General features: G+C 44.1%; 1 protein-coding gene across 1 annotated transcript in view; it reads right to left on the minus strand.

The window, feature by feature from the left end:
- ADGRL3 (adhesion G protein-coupled receptor L3) overlaps positions 1 to 23,279 on the minus strand; it is a 186,694-nt gene that overhangs the window by 101,933 nt on the left and 61,482 nt on the right. Inside the window, exon 6 of the mRNA XM_037393353.1 lies at positions 325 to 630. Within this exon, the coding sequence (XP_037249250.1) occupies positions 325 to 630 (306 nt within the window). The remainder of the gene's footprint in view (positions 1 to 324; positions 631 to 23,279) is intronic.

Here is a 23,279-nt window from a genome sequence, read left to right on the forward strand (position 1 = left end):
GTACATAACTTGTGGAAGCAGAGGCTCTTACAGCACAAGCTCGACCCCACAAGGTAGTTAGCTTGTGCTCCCCTTTGGCCAGAGCTTGAGATGCCAAAGATCCTGCACAACATGCTCAGCATATTAAGGATTCGGCCCCAGCCAGCTTCTTGCCATACCTCAGCAAGGCAACGCAGATCGGACAGAAGGCATCAGCATGCTCCAGCATGCTCCACCGATTCAAGCACGTGTGCCACAGGGCCCATGGGCAATACGGTTACACACTCACAACATCCCATGTGCAAATGGAGATGGAGCGCCATGTTCTCCTGCCCCTTGACTCACCTATCGAGCCCATGGGACATGGCTGCTTTGCCACCTGGCCCTGCCGAGTCCGAGACCACATAATATCACGGGCTTCCATGGGGTCACAGCTCTCCGCACCCGTCGGTGGCAGCTGGGAGGAGGCGGGTGGGAGGTGTGTGGTCATTTCATCAGGGACGTCAGCCATGGGTGATGGTGTGCTGGTGCTCCTGTTCCTCCTGCCTGAGGCCGAGGTGGTGGTGGGGCGGCCGGTGCTGCTGGTGACCACCCGTGGCGTAGTGCTGGCAGTGGTGCTTCCCAGGCCCAGAGCTCCCAATGTTGATACTCCTGAAACAAAGGCAGAGCCGATTAAAGAGAGGAAGGAAAAAAGGGACTCAAGCGTAGGTCCTGAGGGTGTTCCCCCTGCCAACAGCGGTGGCCGGCAGAGTGTAGCTGGAGCAACAGCTAACACAAGGCATGCTGCACAGCCACCTTTCAGAGAGAAGCTGGAGCGCACAGCAAGAAAAGCACGCAGGGGGGTAATGACTGCTGGAGCACAACCAATTTTCCAAAAGCACTAGCATCTGATGAAAATAAAGCAGCACTTTATGCCCTCACCATTTTTCTTCCTGGCATTTTAATGTAAAAATCTTATTTTCCATCTTTTAGGGAACACCTAGCACAGAAGTGCTTTTAACTTTTTAGTGTTGCTGAAGACCCAGCTGGTTTGGACAAAAAAACATTTTCCATAGTGTAATAAAAAAACTCACACCACAAATCCATCCCCAAAACAGCATTCATCCTCTCAGAGAGGGATGAATGCAAGGCTGTTCATTTTCTCTCAGGTTCATGCCTCGCTACTTCAGCCCAATAGCAGCACTTGGCTCCTGGAGCTGCAAGGCATGTGGCAGATGCAAAGGTGCCCGTCACCCCAGCCGAATCCTTGAGAGTTTAATGCTCAACAGGCTATTTCATTTAAAACCTGCAATGAGTGGTTAAGTGGGAAGAGGTGAGGAACCTGCTTTAGAGAAATGCATTAACCCATCCTACATTCTGCAATAGATGCACCAAGTACTGCATGTGGTGAATACTGAGGGATGGCCACCTCATAATTACTTTATTTTGCCTCCTCTTTAGATCAAGGTGTTGCACAGACTGGAGCTTCACGTGGATTTCTTTAAGGCTTGACCTGAAATCTCAGGTGGGACAACTGAGGCAGGCTGCCTCCGGTTGCTCCTCCATCCCCCCCGTTGTGCTGTGCCACGTACAGCTTGTGAAGAAGCCCGCTTCTCCCATCTCCCCTCACCAAAGATAAGCACCCTCCTTCTTGTCTCAGCGTAACACCTTTACTCCAGTTAAGTAACAGATACTCATAATTTCCCCCTCAGTCCCTGCCTGGTGAAACACTGGGGCTGTCCAGGAAAGGCAGGTAAAGAGGCCATATGAAAAGGCTTGTCCGATACCATTCTCTCTTTAATTCCCATGCCACAGCATCTCCCTACCATCCCACCTCTTCCAGCATCCAGAAATCCTTCAGAGTCACAGTTGCTCCATGTCCAGCAACAAGAATTAGGAGTTTCTACATTAAAGACAGCCATGTGTGAACTCCAGCCTAGCAAGAAATTAAAATTAAATGTGGGAATCACCCGGTCACCCCCAGGAACAGCCTCTTAACCATCCAGCTGCGTGAGCAGACTCAGCCTGCAGGCTCCTGAGAGTGCAGGCTGTCCTCTCTTCTAGGTCCAGTGAAACAGACCACGGTCACTATTCTTGCAGTATTAGTTATTAATGAATGTATAACGATATTGCTGTCACTGGAGTTCATTCAAATCAACCTCTTTCAAGCATAGAGATGCCTGCTTTTAGCGTAAGATAGGAGTTTTTCCATTCTGAAAGGGGTTTTTGTTGTTGTTATTCAAGTAATTTAAGCCCATGATGCTGTGAGAAATTCTCCTGCCCCAGAGTAATCAATAACATGGCCATTGAAGCACACGCTTGCTCTGATTTCAGGTAATTTTACTCCAAACCTGAGACACCCTCTCCTCAAACTTCGAAACTCAGCATCATCGTAAAAAAACAGTATTCTTCAAGAAAACGTTCAGTTAAAAAATCCTTGCTCTATTGTTCCTCAGAAAACGGGATTATCTTCTCCCCCAGCTTCCAAAAAGGTGAGCAATAGAGCAACAGGCAGTAAACCATCAGAGCCAGGATGCTGCTCTGAAATCGGGTCTCCCAAGCTCATTGATCAGATGTTCCAGCCTTCTCATGTCACCCTCCCTTCCACTATGAGCCCTGACTTTGAATGAACTCCAAAAAATACAATGTGAAATCCTGCAGACATAGACATATTCCTCCTAGTTTCTGCACAAAGCTGTGCTAGATCACCAAGCAATAATTTCCACCTGACGTTACAGGGAAGATTAAAATCTGTAGAGAACTGCAGCACATATTATCTGCTTTTACTGTAGCAGGTCTTGCCATGAGTATTTTATTTCTTCATAATAACGATTAGCCCACTAGTTAACAACCTGCAGAAATTTTCCCATTTACCCACGCAATAGCAAGTTATTTTCCATTTGCAAAATTACCTACACTGTGCACTACAGGCACTGAGGTAGCAAGTAGATATAGCAGTTCCAGTTCAAAAGCCAAAACTAGCAACACCACCTAAAATCATTATTATAGTCATTTGTGAGCATATAGAAATATATACTGACCACCCAGGAGCTCCCCTTGATCCACACGCAGGGGTGCTGCGTTTCTGCGCACAGTTTTCATTGACAGCCACTGAATATCTATCTCCTGGCGTGTTTTTGTTGGAATAGCTCTGGCAAGTTTACTGTAGCAGCTAGGCACAAGGGTTTCAATGTCATTTTCCTTTAGCCACAAAAAAATTAGTTGTTTTATCTGTCATAAAGCCCTTGGCACTAGTGTAGAAATCTCTAAGGGCTTGTTCTTCCAACTTTTTTCTTGTTCAGCTGGGCTTTCTTGCTGCTTTTAAAAATAAACACCTCCGCCATTTACATAGGACAAATTATAAGAAGACATAAAACAGCTGCCTCGAAGTGGCCTAATGGAGTAAGATTGATGGGATACCACTGAACTCAGTTCAAAGGTCTGATTTATTCAACGAGTCAATTTGGTAATGAGTTCCAGCGAACACAATCTCCATGCTAACACCACCTAGTTTCACCAGCCCCAGGCAGCACCATTTGCTGATTTTGCTCACACAACAGTGTTCTTTAAAACAAAGTTAATTGGTAAGAAGGGAAAGAACAAGAGATCAGGATCATTTACATATAAATGATTCTCAAATCCAAGCAAAACCACAAAGAGACTGCAACCTGTGCAAAATTACCTAAATCCTACAGCACAGAACAGAGATCAAACCTCCAGATTAACTCAGGCTGCCAATAAACTGTGAATTTTTAACTTGGGGAAAAGCATCACGTTAACAGAAGGATTCTTCAGATAATACTTCATAATACAATCTTTGCTCATCGACAAGCACTAACCTTTAAAAATCATCAACACTTTTATAACTAGAAATGTATAAACTTGATTGTTTTACTTTTACTACTTGTTTTTACCACGCATTGCCATTCAAGAGTTTAAAGACAGCTTTAGGGTAAGACTCAGTTTTAACTCCTAGGCTTCAAATCCAACATTTTGCAGACTTTGATTCCATGAAGCAAGGCACTGGGATAGGCATCTTCACAGTGCTCCCAAGAAAGCAAACTGTGGCTGTGGAAACATCTCTTCCCCTGAAACACTCCAAAGTGATACTTCACTTTTTTCTTTCCTGCTCTATCTAGAGAGCTGGCACTAATAGCAGAAGACTAAGTTTTGCCATTATTCAGAGTAGATTTGCAGCGATATGAAAAAAAAAAGACCCAAAGCACTTCCAGCATGCACAGGGGAGTAACTGCAACTCCCAAAGGAGTCTCCCTACTCCCAGCACACTGACTTGCAAGAAAAACAAGTTTTTTGGTTTTTTCCCTTCTTTCTTTTATTTTCCATCCTTTTCACAGAGATCAGGCCTCTGGAGGAGGAATTTTGCTTGGTGGGAGGGAAATCATGGGAGGCATTTACTCACAAGGAAAATTCTTAAATAAATAAGGCTCTGTCTTTCTCCACACGCGTGCACACACACGTTTCCTTCTTTTCCCCTTCCCTGGACTAACGTTGCAAGTGCACAACTGGCTTAAGACCAGCATTTTGTATCTGCCACCAGGAAAATCCAGCAGAAGTCATCTTACCTTCTTCTCTGCTCACCTCTTTCTGGTGCTCCCAGTCACGGGACTCTGCTTTTCCAGATGACTCTAACTAGTTTCTTCCTATCACAGAAGCAGCTTTGATTGCAAGCAAGGCCATTTGTGATCACTACTAAGCTACCTTTTCTCTCATTTTTTCTTTCTTTTGACACCTAAGTATCCAGTCTATGACCCAGTGTACTCAGTAACTGAAAATACTTTTTAAGACATGTCATGTGTTTTTCTGTCCAACAAATGAAGATAACTGTGTCCCCCTTGAGCAAAAACTGCAGACAAGATTTCCTGGGTGAGGTTTACTGGCTTTTGCTAGGTAACAGACGACAGGAGACATCTGTCAAGCTCTCCCCTGGGGATTGCAGTCCAAAGGTTTAGCCTGATGGCTATGTGCTATGAGCCAGTGTTCACTCATGTAATTGGAACGAGAGGCTGCATTCCAAATTTTATGCGTAAGGTCCAAGCAAACCATGATGACTTCCACTCTCCGGTGAGTTTTGCATCCCTGAGCCTGACACTCAAGCAGACATTCCAGGATGCTGGCAGCCAAGATCCCATGCCTGCTCCCTGCGCTGCAGCTAGTGCAATGCTTGAGCAAGTGAGGTACAAGTAATCCAAGGGGTTCAACATCTCTGGGAGGATACAGCAATCTGAGTGCCCTCCTGAGCACATCTGCGCTGTGCTCACAATTATTTATGCATGTCACTGTCGCACTAAGACAAACGGAGTATTACTGGTTCCTGAAAGGAAGAAACAAAAACCTGAAGGGTCCCTGCTGCCCTCCCTCCCTCTCTGTTAGTTTTAGCCTTTTCACATTTGGCAACCACATCCTTTGCTTGCAGCATCCCCTTTTATAATTTCTTCTACTGAAAGATGGTGCAAGTTGTATTTACATAGTAAATAAGAAAATTTAGGCACATCTGAAAGAAGCAGCACAAAAAAGCTCAAACCAAATACTGTTGAAGGATTATATCACAGCTGTTTTTCTCTTCCCTCATGCATCTCACGGGAAATGCATCTCATGGGAATTGGTTTTATAAAGGCATTTTCAAAGGCATTTCAGAACATTTTATGAAACTCCCTGGAAAAAAAAATATTTGAAAATAATATATTCCCATTTTCTTTTGCCTTTTTTGGGGTGTCTTCTCACTGAACTCCATGTAAGGTGATAGAAAAGGAGGACTGAAGCCAAGGAACACCTAGGCTGAGCCTTGCACTGTTGGTACCTTCAGTAAGAGCTGTGTAAGCAGGTACCCATCAATCCAGCCTTTAACACACCGGTGGACTGCAACATTATATCAAGGCCATGCTACAAAAGACATCACCCTGCAAAACCATCTCAGGTTGGATGTCTACTGGAAGACCAAAAACCAGATGCCAGTGCCACCCAGAAGCTGTGGGCCGAAAAATCAGCCAGGTGAGATTAGCCCTTAAATTATGTACAGCTCTTTCCATGTATTTGAGAGAAATTATGATTTATTATTACTGCAAGTGAAGGCCAAGCAGGTCTCACATCAAACATTTGAACAGCTCTCCCCTGTGCTCACACATACCGTTGTTTGGGGAAGCTGAGTGAGAATCCTGCGTGAACCTAAAAGTACACACACTGCTTTTGGAGAGGCTGGAGTTGTGTTTTTTGTTGTTGCACCTTTACTGACTGAGACTGACAAAAGGCTTGTAAAAACCATCGGTCAGAAGGAAGGATAAGATATACACAACTGCATGTAGTCCTGCACCCTGAAAAAGTCAGGTGAAGTATGATACATAGACACATATACTTCTTCTTTTTCCTCCCTCGCACCTAATGTCTGAAATAGAAGAGGAGGAGAATGCTGGATCTGAGAGAAGAAAGGTCCATTCCCTTGTGGACTGCTGCCAAATGGAAACCCCCCTTCTGGATCATTTTTTTCTACCTCTTCCACTAGCAGATCAGTTTTTGTGCCCAAGACTACACTGTCTACATGTGACTTTTCTGCTGGGCCTGGGCAGGTGTTGCAATGGATAAGGGCCAGATGTTCCCTGTACTAGAAGGAAACCTACAGCTGTGGTTCAAGACATGGTGCAAACATGGCCATTTCAGTGCACTTCCAGCTGGACTCACTTAATATGCTGGGTTTTTTTCCTCTGAATCTCAGTTTGAGCATTTACCATTAAACAAAAAAGAATGTGAACTGAAGTGTGCAAAATCATCACAACAGGTAAGTATAGTCAATCTGACCCAGCTCCTTCTTTCTCACTGCACCACAACTCTCAGCAAGACAATTAATACATTCAAAGCAGTCATCATGTGGGACCAATTTCCAACAGGCAAAAAATATGTCTACTAAAGCCCTTTTGAATCAAAACTTTACATTTCTGACAATGATCAACTGTTCATTACACGTGCCAGATTGCTACGGAAAGGTCACTCTGTCAAAAACAGTCTAGCTATTATTGCAAACTTCCAGGGTTTGCCTGAAAAAATAAGAACACAAACAGCAGTCTAACTGTTTTTTTTTTGTGAAATACTAAATTCTATGCTTTTGTGAGACTTTTGTGTGTATGTATGGGAGTGTTTAATACTTTATCTAGTTCTCAACAGCTCTTAAGAGTCAGGTCCCCAATTTAGTTGCCATTTGAATAAAAGAAACTACTTTTTTGTTGTCTTCTTTTCCTCTCTGATCCATTCTTCTCCAGAAATGTACCAGATCCTGCTTAAAATCTGTAACTTCAGAGAGATCAGTGTTTTAACTGTCATTGGCATAGGTTACAGCACATTGGCATATCTAGCAATACCAGGAAATTAGGTGGTACAGCACATGAGCATCAGCTATCGTCCCTAACATGGTCCTTTTCTATGAGAAGGTGGTTCCTAAAATCTTAGCTCTGTTTTCCTACCCAGGACCTCTGCCAAATCCACCTTCATGAACCTCTCATACTCTTTGGTGCCCATCCAATGAAGGCATTAATGCCCTAGTGCTCCTTCCAGACTTGGCAACTGATTCTGAATGGTCAGGCAGAAATTTAACTGGACCATCGTGTGCAAGACATAAAAATTGAGCAACTTCTTCAACACCATGTTGTAATGCTTTTAGAAATGCAGATGAACTATGTCCACACAGGCCTGGTAAACAGGAAAAGATTACAGAAGAGCTGATCTAATAGACAGTAGATCAGGATTTATTACTAATGGACTATTCTAATAGGTTTGAGAGTTCAGTTCAAGAGGTATTTTTAGGCAATCTAGCTTCAAATCACTCCAGTTCTCAAAAATACTGTCAGATGTGGTTGCAGTTATTTTGAATTTCTGGGTTTGAACATATAAAATCTGACTACCATTTTTTTCAATCCACATGTTACTTCACATGGGGAGGGGGCAGGGAGAAAAGCTTACAACCTCTTCTTCAAGGCACACCAGCTGCATATTATTACTGAATGTATAGAGTGAACTTCTAACCTCCTAAACAATCTCTGTCCCCTGGCGTGATTCACATCCATCAGAGCCAGTGGTGCAGATCTTATGCAGTCTTCCAATCTGAATCCTTCAAACTCTATTAAAAAGAAGCCCTGTAGGAATTCCTCAGTATCCCATTGTTACAGAAATCACTTTTGATTTCAGTAACAGGTGCTGTCAGTTTTCCATTCAGACCATGTTAGAGTGCAGACATGTGAGTGCTATGCTTACAGCTTCAAGAGATTTACTGGAGGCTGAGATTGCCAAGTTTGTATTTTCTTTTTTTAACCTTTTAATTAAACCATATGTATGTTTTACCCATGCAAGCTGAAACATACCTTTTAGTTTCTATGCAGAAGAAGCACATGCATAGCCACTAAGAGAAAAAAAAAATTCCCATCAGTTTGGCAATGGATGTAGTATTCCTGCCTTCTGCATCTTTAATTGAACAACTTGCATGCACTCTGCAGAGGCAGTGCCAGATGGAGCCGGTCCTTCTCCAGCAGTTCTCCACCTCTGCACTTGTGATGAATGGAAGTAAGTGCAGGGGTCATAAAATGACTATTCACGCCCTAGCATTTTCTGATCTATCCAATCAACACGAGTCCTTCTGAGGGCCAAAGGCAGGCAGCTTATACCACTATCTGAATATTTCTTCAGTTGCAAGCTACAAACACAACTTTAATAGGAGAAAACTATCATCTTCAAATCGTCTCTGTTCATCTGCATGTGTAGTATTTCCAATCTAGTTGTTAGCAAGATGGCCAATTGCATTTGGATAAATGCTTTGGGCTTTTTTAAACATATCATAATCTGCCTGTGAAATGGCCGGATAGTTGCTTTCTAATTTGTGAAACGGTTCAAATGCTGTAAATAAAAGAGAAATTAAGACAGCTTTCAAAAGGACTGATTAGACTTTTCAATTCTCAGTGATTCAGTGCTTCCAAGCTACACTCCTGTGATCTCTGTATTAATATTTCAAACTTGATTGCACTATGCTGTTATCTTGAGGAAGAGGGCATAGTACAACTGAAACCAAGGAGACCCACTGGAACTACAAGAAATCATCTCCCTGGCCCCACAGCACATGCATGTGTAAGAGGTGTGGGGGGAGAGGTGGGTGGAAAGCCGCCAGGCTCCGCTTCCTCCTGTCTGGTTTGGTAGATTAAAATCACAAAGGCTGCTTTTTGCATTTACTGTGCACTTCCCCTTACACCACATGCACCGTCCCTCAATCCCAGCTGCTCTGAGGCTTGGGATTTGAGGTCCCTCCGAGTTTTGTGAACCATTGCTGAGCTTCCAAATCAGCCCCAATGTCCAGTGCAAACACACTCTGTGGGTGGGCTGGTCAGCTGAAATCAAGGAGAGGAAAGGGAATAAACTACATAATATCAAAGGTGGAGTTAGGGTTGCTTATATCCTTCTTTCTCTAACCCATGTTAGGATTGACTTCATTAGCATGCAGGTCATGCTGCATTCCCAGACATGAGTGAGACCTGAAAGCAGGGCCTGCTGTCTGTACAGTAGATGTTATATCTATACTGTACTTTTAGCATCATCTAGAGCAACAGGAATGATAAACCTGCCAGTAAAATCTCGCCTTTTGTCTTTCACCAAACCCATCTATTTTCTCCCTTTGCTACAACCCCTGATTATTTCAGCCCTGATTCAAACCCACAAACCTTTCTCCAAAGCCACCAAAGTGATTTCTCTCTACAGGGCACTTGCTCCACTCAGCAGTCTCTGACTGCTTTGGCTTCTATGTTAATTATTTATTCTATTTATTCTTGCTCCTACGAGAAAACCAGCCTGAACTATGGAAAGAGCTGACCACCGAAACCAGCAGAAACAAGGAAATGCTGCGAAAGGCTGCCTTTCCTCATTCTTTGAGCATGCTCTGGTGCACCTCAACGTGGATGTGCTGTCAAGCCCCCTCCTGTAAATCAGAAGGCAGGCACGGCCTCAGCCTCTCAGCCACATCTCATTTTGGAGCTCAGATTAGCTCAGCCTTCTCCCCAAACTTGCCAGTGGTTTGGTTTTGCCTCTGGAAAGAAAGATGGAAGGGAGGGATGGAATAAGCCTGTGCTAAACAGAAAAATAATCTTTCACATAAGCCAATCCTAAGAAGCTGACAAAACTCCATTGTAAGAATATCGACATTCAGCTACTTTCAGAAATAGTTTCCCTGACAAACCATAAAATGATGTTTAGCTCCCTTCCAAAACTCTTTATGACTTATGTAGAAATGTCAGTATTTTGTAAAGCTCATTTCTAATAGCTGTATTCATGTTGGCTCAGGGATCTGCCTAAACAATGCTTAACTACAGGACTGGCATCTAAATTTGTGTTATGGATATCTGATGTTCTGTGGAGGGCTTTAACAACGAGAGCACCATTAATATTATGAAAAACACATTTGCTTCTGAGAGCAGATTTATAACAAATAAACTGTGTAATATACAGGGTATTTTAAGGTGAAATGAACTGGGTAACGCTTTCAAGGGTCTCCCATTTTCATACCAGACTTCAGTACTTACAGCACAGGCAACTTGGTACACTATCAAGTCCATGCCGACGTCCTAACAAGCCTGGCATTCAAGCATCCCTCACTTGTGTCCCAGAGGCTATTTTTTTGTTGAGGGAGGACAAATATGGGGCTGATAGTGATGTTGAATATGTATTCATATGCCTCAGTATCCTAAGAAGATGGCAAAGATCTCCAGCCTGAAGGCACAAGGGCTGGAGGTATTGCCATGGCTAGTCATCTCAGCTGAAGAGTCACAGCTGAAAGCTGAGAGGTAGGAAGGAACAGCATCCAAAAATTAGAAAAAGAGGTTTAACCTGTTTGGCTTTGCACTATTAAAAGCTATCAGCTCTCGTGCAGTCAGCTTTCGCTGAGACATAGTTTAACACTCTTACCCGAGGGGTTGATAACAAGTTGACAATACAGAAGCTCAAGGTGGAAAACCCTTCAACACTGATTTCTAGCTTTACATCTGCCAGCTTTCAGATTATTCTTGTTAATGGCTAGTTCAGAGCAGCACATTGCAATGTAAGCCATTTTTTTTCTTGTGAAGTGGAAGAATATACCCACTGACTTTGTAGGAATTTGAACTGGGCACACAGAAAAGACAGACATAAAAAAAGCCCTACAAGTGAATAGTAGTGATGAAAAGCAATACATTTTAGGTCAAAACTCTATGCCTGTCTCCCCAGGTTTGGCATGTGGTTTTGCATGCAGTCAGGTGTTAAAGTTTACATGCCCAGGGGAATTACTGGTCCAAACCAAGGGTACCAAATGCACAAAGGAACATCCAGATACTGATGTGCCAGAACAGCAGTTTTCCGTACAGTAGAATTTTCCTGGAAGCCTAAACTGTACCTGAGTCACTTAGACTACCAACAAAGGCATTGTGGATCCCCACAAGCATCAGCAGAATCTGTGGAAGCTGGTGACTGGTAAAAGAAAGCAGATACGACAACAGAAATGAAAAAAGTAAAATGTATCCTTCAGAGATTTTTAAGCTGTATAATCTCCTTGCCTTTGTATAATATATACACCCATAAACTTATGTACCTGATGCCACTGCAAAGCATAAAAGTGATATTTCGAACAAAAGAATCACATCTCTTGTAGGGGGAAAAAAAAAGATACATATATTCAACACATGGAAAAAGAGTAGAAAAGATGAGAGAAAGTCTGACCTGGTCCAATGTGTGTACCTTGAGAAAAGATACCTGCTGTCTAGCTAAAAGTGAGTGTATCTTCATGTGACTGCAAGATTCAAAAGCATAACAGAAAACCAAGAGAAAAAAGTAGTCAAGCAATTTGTATCTGATACTGAAATACAGCAGACACCCATATATACTTACAGATATTACTTTAAGTATAGGATAAAACTACTGCCACAATATAGGGCTAAAGTGCTGCTATATGCTTCTAGCACACCGCCTAAACCTTATTTTACAGCTCTCACAGGTAACATAAAAGAAATGCACCAGTCTACAGTGATTATTAATTCTTCCCCTCTTCAGTGTCAGATATGTTGAAATGTTTTTGTTTTGTGAATATTTCACAGCAGACCATTTAGTACATGTGTTGAGACCTGCAATGTTATTAGCCTTGAGCCTTTCACATTCCATGCATGCATCAAGAAGTTTCATCAATTTGCAGGGAAGAAGTATATTAGTTTTTTCTAGTCATTGCGGTGCTTTACAGGTACTAAAAACCTCAAAATCCCTAATATTTTACATTATCCAGCCAGAAATCTCATTTTATAATAACGCCAACCCAAAATCTAGCTCACTTATGTCATCAAGAGCAACTCTTCTTCCATCATCTTAAATGTAAATGAGAAAAAGCATGCAGCTGAAGCAGACAGAGTAATTTATAATGAGAGGAAATCTCAGGCCAGGAATAGCAAAAAAACCAGACCATAACACTGAACTCCTCTGGAATTGAAGGAAATAACAGACTTTCTAGTGTGATGGTCAGGGTTGAGATGGAAAGGGAAGAAGAATTACAGAATGGTTTGGGTAGGAAGGGACCTTGAAGCCCATCTATTTCCAACCCCCCTGCTATGGGCAGGACATTATCCACTAGACCAGGCTGCTCAAAGCCCCATCCAACCCGGCCTTGAACACATCCAGGAATCGCGCATCCATAACTTCTCTGGGCAACCTTTTCCAGTGTCTTGCCACCCTCATCGTAAAGAATTTTTACCTAATATAAAATCCAAATCTACCTTCTTTCAGTGTAAAGCCATTATATGCCTTGTCCTATCTCTTCATGCCCGTGTAAAAAGACCCTCTCCAGCTTTCTTGTAGGCTTCTTTCAGGTTGCCTATAATAGACCCTCATGGTCAGTACAAAGCAATTCAAGAAACGTTTAAATTTTCAAATAAATATTATTTTCTTTTAAGAGGCTAGATCCTGACTGACCATTGGTCAGAGACACAGAGTTCACTGGCATCCCAACCTGAAGCTGCTCAGCAGAATAGAAATCACAAGTGTAAGCGCTGCAGTGACAAGTAGCTTGCCTGCTCTGTTCAGCTGCCACGGAGATTGTTCCAAGGCAGAGAAAAATGTGACTTTGCTTGAAGAGAGAGAAAAAGAGAGAAATTCGATTTAGGAATCTGTGACAGCCAGTCTATGGACAGGAAAAGGTAGCATCAAAAGCTGTTCAATTTGTCCAAGACCTGAGGTGCTTTTTGGAGATGCCTCACAACAGTGATGACAGCGGGAATCTAGAGAGTCCTGCAGTGCCATTGCCTTCACTGTATTGACATTTCCATGTCCAAGCCTTGGCTGGAAATCATGCCACCGAACAGCAGGCAACTTCTGACTTTGTCTCCTGAAAAATGCAGTGTCTCTTACAGCAGATCTCTGGGACCCAAAAGAAACTGCAAGCATCTCAAATATTTGCTCAGCTTTCCTTGAGGCGTTTAGTTGGTGCTGGGAAAGGCTTAAGCCTTTCCATGGATAACCAGAAAATCCAAAACTACAGTAAGGATGCTGAGAACAGACTGGTGGGGAGAGGCAAGGAAAAAACTCCACCCCAACCAGACAAACCGGTGTCCTTACCTCTTTCTCCTCTTGCAAAGAGCACCACTCATTACAGTCCACTCACACTCCTGGGAGGTGCCGAGACATGCCAAGGACTACAGTAAAACAAGAGGAGGATGGGGAAAGCTTTGATCCTCCTGTGTTATTGTATGAGAAAATTACTGGCTAATGCAAAAGAATGAGCCCTTCTCTCGATCCAGGTTATTCTCCAAGGAATCTCATTCTGCAAAGTCTGAAGCTCAGACAAGGTACTGGACTAAAGGGACCAGTCTTCCCATCTTCTGTGCCAAGCTCGGCATGTCCACAGTACGTTTCTGAGTACAACATACAACTCCCTAATCCTCTTGGCAGCAGTCACTCGTACAAGGTCAGTCCCCTTGGCCTACAAGATGCCTTTCCAAATTAAGCCGTTATTTTCCCTTATTAAACTTCATATTTGAGCTAAAACAGTGACACTGATTCAGTTAAACCACTGCTGTCTGCAGCTCTTGTTCAGAGCAGAGCACACTGAAATCTCAGAGACAGAAATGCCTGTCAAACAGACTCCAACAAGGCAATGGGTTGTTAACTAAGGGAGATGCAACTTTATTTCAGCAACTTGCATAATTTCCGCTCCAGGGGCAGCAATGTAAATTATGTTTTATGGCTGAGATTTTGTCTTCAGCAACAGCAACATGCATCCTGTACTGAAGAGACTCAAGAACACCTCAAGAGCAGCCTACAAGACACTGATACCTATCGGGGCATGCTGACCCAACACTTATTCGCCACAGATTTCAGCCCATTAGGTGGCTGCTGTTTTGGGTGGAGATGGTGAATGTTTGTCCCCAAAAGGAGCTACTATTCACTGCCATTCACCACCGCTGAGGGAAAGGGGTGGACACAAGGAGAAAAAACAGCTCTCGATCCAGTCAACTTTTAAACATGAGCAAGCACTCACTAGATAACAAATCTCACTAAGCAACTTAGGCTGAATATGGTCTTATAGAAAGGAAATTTGAAGTGTGTGCAAAGAAAACCAAATAAAACACATAAGGAAGGAAGTGAGTCTAAAAGCAGATACTAGATTTCTTTTCTCTCTTGCACTCTGAGCAAATGTCGTTCAAGGATATTTGATAATCTCTTTGCCAGCTGGAAGCGTGCAAGGCTCCTAACAACATAACAGAAAATTATGTGTCCCTTTCTGTCAAGCTGAGGCAAGTCCATGCTGTGGTGTTTGCCTAAATGAAAATCAAAATTGTGGCAGAACTGACCCAGGCCAGCCTGAGAGCATGTCAAATGAGATGGGACAGAGCTAGGGAACAAAGGAAAGAGGATGCAAAGGGCTAAAATGAGAAAGAATCCAGGACCAGCCTGGCTTAACAATTTCTTCCAATATTAAGTGGGCCTTTCTAGGTTGCTTTTTCCTTTTTGATAGTATTTAAATCTTAAAGCCCAGCCCAACTGGATGGAAAAAATACAAGCTAAGCCAGTATCACTGAACATTTTTCCTTTAGAGACAATTTCTCTGCAGGGATCCTCCAAGTGGGAAATGCAGTGTTAGATTGCTGCCAACAGAAACATTGCGCCAGTGGGGCCAAGCCCTCACAAGTGATATGAATCCTGCTGAAACTTCATCCTAACGTTCAGAAATTCCCCAGTGTCCCTCTTACCCAGATTTCTCTCCCTGCATGTTGAATAAAATCTCATTCATGTGGAATCTGCATTACAGCTCTCTGGGCACGATGCTGGCTTACCTCCACCAAAGGGGATCTTAAATCACTATTTTTAGCTCTTTTCCTCATCCCAGGTCAGTTCCAAAACTTACCCCTGCCTGGCTCACCTGTAATTGCCTACAAACCACTTCTATATCTGCCCCTTGAGTAATGAGCTGCTCCTTCCAGTTTTATTTGTCCATTTTTTCCCATTTGCTTTCCTTTCCCCAAAAAAGCCTCTACCAGCAAACACATCCCGACCTAGAGCTTTCCTCAGCCTCATGCCTGCCTCTCAGCTCTCTGTTCCCTTAACTCCAAAACCAAGGATATTCCCAATGCCAACAATTTTGGATACCTGCTTGACTTGACATCTGACCCTCTCCCCACTCCCCCACCAAGTCCAGAGGCCACAACGACAGTGTGGGGTGGTGCCTCCAGCTGTCATTTACAATTTATTCTAGGGATGACCTTGGGATGAAGGGCACTTTGGAGATGCAGGAAGTTACCACTTAGGGTTATCCTACAGGAGGGAGGAAAACTTAGACCTGAGAGGAATGGGAGATCCCCCTGCCAACCCTGCAGTGACCATGCCCAGAGAACATGACAACGATGGAGCAGACCCACAGCAGCTCCAGAGCTTCACTATGGCAGGAGTCCACCACCACTGCCGCTCGTCCACCAACTCATTCCCCAGTGCTACCATGGCCACAGGTCAGCCCTGCAAACTGGGGCAGCCCAACAAAGCCCCAGATTAGCTTTAGTGGTATTTTCGAGCCAGGTCTCATCCCCTGTCTGCCTGCATTCGCTGGGAATGCAGAGGCTTGGCTGCTCTGTTATAGCCACGGGAAAACATAACTGCCATTTTTAAAAAGGGCAATAAGGAAGACATAGGGACGTACAGGCCAGTCAGTCTCACCTCTAATAATCCAACTTGAAGCCAAGGGCATCCTTCATAGGCTGTAATACATTTCATTGAACAAAACTTTCCAATTGATTGTTGACAATATAAGAGCTGTGTCAACACAATTTCCCAAACCACCTGTTTCTCCGTGCTATCCTACTACACAGCACATGGGAGCACAATAAAGCTCTGTTAAACCTTCCTTGTTGCAGGACATCATCCATTTTCTCTGTGAAATATATATTCAGTCCACACAGTCCTTGGTGGCCAAGGTTAGGTGAGCTGCGGCAGACGTGCAGCCAGTATGTGGCAATAGCATGAATGATGATAGGCAATAATTCTGTGAACACGGCCCATCATTTGGGCAGTCAGCAGGAGACACAGATAAGGATCTGTCTTACTGCATTAATGCACAGAAGCTTTAGGTTGCAGAAAGAGCAGCTGGATATTTATTCCAGGTGTACGATGCTGGAGGTAGCACCACGTTTTGGGGAAGACAAGGCCATCGCACACCCGACATATCACAGCATCTTTCAAGAGCTCCCAGGTAAAGAAAGGTCCATTTTATTCCCAGGCTTGTAGGCCAAGGATGGAAAGAGCTACAGAGAGCTAGAAAAATACTTCAGACCTTGAAAAGGGCTGTCCTGAGAACATCAGCAAATCATGACAGAGATGTGCTAAGAGAGAGTAAGAGTCGAGTGCATGTTCCTCGGGGAGCTCCTTCTCCATGCGTCAGTGAAGGAGCTCGTGAAGCAGGCACAAGTTTAGGCTCTTCTGTTGTTTAAAATTAGTCCCTTCAAAATGTTACAGTCCTAACCAAGTAAAGTAAATTCTTTGGGCACTGAATATTTAGAAAACCATTGTCCCTGAGAGCTGACTGAAAGCAAAATGGCAGGGGGGAAAGCAAGAGTAATGGGCTGTGCCCGGAGGTACGGACTGAGTCCTGTGCCACCTGTGCCCTTATGAGTGGGTCAAACAGGACTTTGCAGACTTTCCTTTCCCTTGATTTTTGCACTTTGTGATTTCTCCCATGGGAAAAAAAACCCAACACAACCAAACACAATAGATAAGACATTGAGGTCAAGGCTTTCATAGACATGATCCCAATGTTAGACTCTGAACAACGGGCCTGACTTTCAAAAATACTAAGAAAGCAGTATCTCCCACTGTTAAAAAAGCACTGGCCGTTTGAGTATCAGGTTATTTAGGGGTCTCAGTCTTACTTTCCCTCTGAGTTTCATCTTCGCATAGCACAGGCTCAGTACTGGCTTGGGAATCCAATCTAATGAAGTTGCACATGTGAGGCCAGCTCTAAAAAAAACCCTAAAAGAATAAGGCCCCCATTTCATTCAAGGTAATTGGGAAATCCTGAGTGCACCTTGCTAGGTACTGACCGCTTTAGTTACATCATACCTCTAACGCCTATAATTTCCAGTAAACCTCAAACATTCTCTTCATGCATCTACATGAATGCACAATGTTGGCATGTGTTTTTCCGAATTTCAATCTGGAGGTGCCCTTCTCCCTCATTGTCAGAGGGAACCCAATGGATGGTTTAGCCCATCACACTTTAAATAGCTCAAGATGGCTGAAATCCATCCCATGGTTTGCTACCTCCGTACACGTCTCCTTGCATTTGCTGGACAGAATTAGAAGCAGGGCCAGCCTTTATTACGGTCAGGTTAGATTAGCACTCATGGTTAGAGCAGTGTCTCAGGGCTAAGGAACATCTGCTTCAGATTTGCTCTGAAAAACCTGAAGATGAGCCTGTACTGCCCTATTTCTCCTCACTCACTGTCAAAGAGCCCTGCACCAGCCTACACGCACCTTCCACGTCACTGGTCAAGTTCCAAATCGATTGCCTTTGGTGCTCGAAAAGAAATCTCTCCTTTCTTATCAGCTTTTGAACAAATTTCACTGCTGGAAACAGAATTTCTATTCATGTATTTCTGAATTGCTTTGCACAATATACTCTATAAATCTTCAGAAAATACTATGTGAAATAGAGCACTGATGGGTTTTGCATCTGGGACTGATACTTTTTGAAGTATTTTGATTTGCCTTTTTTCTGTAAAAACTGTATTAATTATTAATAATAATAGAACACATAACTTAAGGAAACAGACTTCCACATACTAAACTTGTTAACTTAATAGCACAGAGCATGTCAGCATATAGTCCCCAGTTCAGTATAGTTTTTTAAGCCTAGGCTTAACGTTATTTAAGCCAATGCTTCAGAGCCTGGCATGGGCTGAGCTCATTTCCCAGCCACAGACCCAAAATTTTAAACCCTCATTCATTCACATCCTCCTCAGGAGATGAAAAAAAGCCAGATCAGCACCAAAAGATGAAGCAGGATTAACACAAGGATTCAACATCTCTCCCAAGCAGTGTCTACCTAGCAACAGAGGTCTGCCGAGCCCAGGTCGCTCTACAGTGAATGAAAGCATATGAAATGCATTTTGCTATATACTAGAGAACAAATGAAATCATATATAAGGGATCAAATGCTGCAATAGCACAGGGTGGGTCCTGCTCTATCTCTGTAGCCATCAACTCAGTCTCAACAAGGGGTGAATCAGACTTAATCTTTCACACAAACTCCACCAAACACTGTTTCAATTGAAAAAGGCTTAAGGTGAGATTTACTTTTTCCATACAAGCTCGTGCCACAACCACTGTCAAGATATTTGCATGCATTAAAACATGATAGATAATAAATCATGAAGTTAGATTTCTTTTCAAACACAACTAAGCATTTTTTTGGAAAAGGACTAGTACCATCCTAAATTTTAATTCACATCCTGCTTGTCTAAAGGAGGCATATTCTTCCTCTGCAGCCTCACTGCGCTACAGCTGCTGAGGCTACCGTAATACTACACACCGACACATCAATACAAAGCTAAGTTCTTTTTTTTATATATACTTACGAAAAAATGGATCAAGCTTTCTCAAAACTTGTTAGATACTTGTGTTTGTCCTCTGCTTGCACCAGAAGCAAATCCTGGTGACAAAAAGCTAAGCAGTGCTGAAGGTTACAATGCCACAGAAAGAGAGCAGTAGGAAGGAAATATGTAGCAGAAATAAATTAGCCTCTTAGTGAGCAAGGACCCTGTTTCTGAATAAATGTCCTCAAGAGGCAGGAAAATCTGCAATGAAAACCTAAGTTTTATAAAACATAGCTAATTTGCTAAATTGCCTCAGAACAGACTGGGATTTTTTTGCTGAAGATTTCCATGGAGATACCAAGGTTCCTCACATAAAGCACTCTAAAATCCAGTAATATAATATCTGCTGCTTTTACACCTCATGGAGACACCTGACACATAGCACTTTGTGACCCATGCTGGTCTTCCAGGTGCTGGAGGTGATGATCCAACCTTTTGGCTCATGAGAAGAGATCTGTGTCCAGTTCTTGCTATTTCCAGGTTTGTGATTTTTCTTTTGGCTGCCAACAAATTTTCAAACATATGATATGCTGCAGATCTTGTGGTCTGGATTTCCTCCAGCATTTCACTAACATCTGCCAAATTCCTGTTAAATCCAATGCTGGTTGATAAGCACTTTCCGATAGTGTGAAACTTAATGCAAGTAACTAGTGGAAGCTTGGGAGCAATTAAATTTTAATCAGAGGGAAGTTCAGTTTTCAGCATTGTGAGTTATCTCTAGTGTCTAAATAGCTAATATCTATAATAATCCTCTTCTCTTGTAATCAGCAGCATTGGGCCACAGAAGGGGAGAAAAGTAACACCTTAAGAAGTCCCCTCCCCAAGAAAGCCACCCACCGTATTAATGACCTACACAGCCTTTCTCTCTGACATGGCCATCTGTATCCTAAGCTACTCAGTTGTGTTTTCCAGGCGAATCCAAGCATCTGCCCTCTCCCAGCTGCCTCTCCTTGGTCTCCTGCCTGAGGTCGCCCCTTGTGCCCCGTTCTGCTAGCAGGGCTGCTCATCTTGCTGCTCTCCAATGTGTTTTAGGCCAAAGGAGCGAGGCTAATGCTTCCTTTTGAAATCACATACAACTCCCTTCCACCGTTCCAGGACGTACCAGGTCCTTGAGTGAGAGCTGGCTTTTGTCTCAGTTCTTGGCTTCTACCCCCAGCTGTGCCTGGGACGGTGGGCAACCCACAATCTTCCTCCAAGTCCCTTCTCCCCATGGGCTATGAATTTACAGGTCTCCTGCCAAAGGCTGCCTAAACCACAGCCCTCCATTTCCTTGCAGACACAGAGGATGAGCACGATGGCTTCTCATAAAATAAATCATAGCATCATAGAATCATTTAGGTTGGAAAAGACCCTTAAAATCATCAAGTCTAACGACTAACCTAGCACTGCCAGTCCACCACAAAACCACATCCTTACGTGCCATGTCTACACGTCTACACTGACCGGGCAGCCTATTCCAATGCTTCACCAGCCTTTCAGTGAAGAAGTTTTTCCTAATATCCAACCTAAACCTCCCCTGGCATGACTTGGGACTGTTTCCTCCTGTCTTGTTGCTAATTATCTGGGAGAAGAGACCAACCCCCACCTGCCTACAGCCTCCTTTCAGGCAGTTGCAGAGAGCAATAAGGTCCCCCTGAGTATCCTCCTCTCCAGGCTAAACAACCCAGTTCCCTCGGCTGCTCCTCATCAGCCTTGTGCTCCAGACCCCTCACCAGCCTCGTTGCCCTTCTCTGGACACGCTGCAGCACCTCAGTGTCCCTCTTGCAGTGAGGGGCCCAAAACTGAACACAGGATTTGAGGTGCGGCCTCACCAGTGCTGGGTACAGGGGAATGATCACTTCCCAAGTCCTGCTGGCCACGCTGTTTCAGATACAAGCCAGGATGCTGTTGGCCACCTTGGCCACCTGGGCACACTGCTGGCTCATGTTCAGCCGGCTGTCAGCCAGCACCCCCAGGTCCTTTTCCCCCAGGCAGCTTTCCAGCTGCTCTGCCCCAAGCCTGTAGCGCTGTGTGGGGTTGGTGTGACCCAAGTGCAGGACCCGGCACTTCTCCTGGTTGAACCTCATACAACTGGCCTCAGCCCATGGGTCCAGCCTGACCAGATCCCTCTGCAGACCCTTCCTGCCATCCAGCAGATCAGCACTCCCCCACAACCTGGTATCATCTGCAAACTGACTGAGGGTGCCCTCAATCCCCTTGTCCAGATCGTTGATAAACATATTAAACAGGACTGGCCCCAGTACTGAGCTCTGGGGAACACCACTTGTGACAAGCCAGCAGCTGGATGCAACTCCATTTACTGCCACCCCTTGGGCTCAGCCACCCAGCCAGCTTTTAACCCAGCACAGAGTACACCCATCCATGCCATGAGCAGCCAGTTTCTCCAGGAGAATGCTGTGGGAGATGGTGTCAAAGGCTTTCCTAAGGTCCAGGTAGACAACATCCACAGCCTTTCCCCCATCCACTAGGCAGGTCATCCTGTCATAGAAGGAGATCTGGTCTGTCAGGCAGGACCTGCCTTTCATAACCCCATGCTGGCTGGGACTGATCCCCTGGTTGTCCTGCAGGTTCTGCATGATAATGCACAAGCTGATCTGCTCCAGAACCTTCCCCAGCACTGAGGTCAGGCTGACAGGCCTGTAGATCCCCAGATCCCCCAACCTGCCTCTCTTGTACATGGGCATCATACCGACTATCCTCCAGTCACCTGGGACCTCCCCAGTTAGGCAGGACTGCTGATAAATGACTGAAAGTGGCTCAGGAGCACATTTTCCAGCTGCCTCGGTGCCCTTGGGTGGATCTCATCTGGCGCTAAGGATGTGTGTGTGTGTGTAAGTGGTGTAGCAGGTCACTGACCATCTTCCTTTGCTGCTCCCCATCCCTGGCTTCCAGCTCGGGGGCTGGGTACCTAGAGAACAACTGGTCTTACTATTAAAGACCAAGGCAAAGAAGGCATTAAGTACATCATACTTCTCCTCACCCTTTGCTAAATCAAGCCTTTCTACCTCTCATTAAGTGACGGATGAAGTCATGGTCCTTTTACTATGCTGCCACAGTGGGCTCAAAGCTTTCCAACTGCTCCTCCAAGTTCAAAAATCCCCTGTCATTAACTGAGAGACTATTTTTGCATGTACTCTAGCAGGACCAATATAGGAAGCCGGATCTCAGCACCTTAAGGTTAATGCAAAATGTACATCCCAACACAAGAGTTGGTGGCTGAGATCTGGGAACCATTCAAAGAAGGGGACGCATTCCTGCAAAAGCCATTCTTTGATACAAAATCTTTGTTTGAAGGTGGCCATGTAATCGGAGCTGGGCTTCAGGGAAGCACAAAACGCAGCAGCCACCTCCCTGGCCTCAGAAGGCTGCATGGAAAGCGGAAGAGATAACAGAAGCTGAGGAATTTTTTTTTTTCATTTCTTTTCAAGCGAAAATACCCTAAAAACCCTCAGCATGTGCAGCTTGGGGAAGTTAGAGAAACAGCTGCCTGGAACTGAGCACTAATTCATCCATTTTACTTTCTGTTAATGAACACAGACAATGGAAAATCAGTAGATGCAGAAAACCCACGATTTCTACAGATTTACAGACTGATTTTCTGTACCTCATCTAGTAGTTTTTATGCCTGTGCAAAGTGACGGCACAGTTGGTGTAGAGTACTACGGAATTATCATGGAGATATTTTTACCCTCCATTTCCATTGGTGCAGCAAATGGCTACAGGTGTCAACGGCAAAAGAAAATGTGTATTTTAGCAGAGAAAAGTAATATTCAGCAAAACTAAAAAAAAAATGAAATTAACTTGTTATCCTCACTGCTGTCTCCAGTTCAGATAACATTCAGGGATATGTACTACCTCGGCTCCAGTAAACCATGTTTCCCTCTCTACTCCTGCCCCCAATTTTTCCCATTTAAAGTGATGTATGACCACCAGGATCTCTTTGGAGAAGGGCAGGAGGAGCACCAGTTCCAGTTGCAATTCTATGCTGGAACAGCCTCTTTCTCTCACATTTCTCACCTGGTAAGACCTGTATCCCACTATGCATTTCACTTGGTACATTACAGCTTGAAGCTCAAATCCAGCTGGCTTGGATCCAGTTTGGATCCAAACGTGCTGGGCTCAAGGAGAGACTGAACACAGAGTGAACAAACAATATTCTGACTTGCACAGCTACTCCTAGGGCCTAGT

Source organism: Falco rusticolus, chromosome 1 (assembly GCF_015220075.1).
Source record: "Falco rusticolus isolate bFalRus1 chromosome 1, bFalRus1.pri, whole genome shotgun sequence".
Taxonomy (NCBI): Eukaryota; Metazoa; Chordata; class Aves; order Falconiformes; family Falconidae; genus Falco; species Falco rusticolus.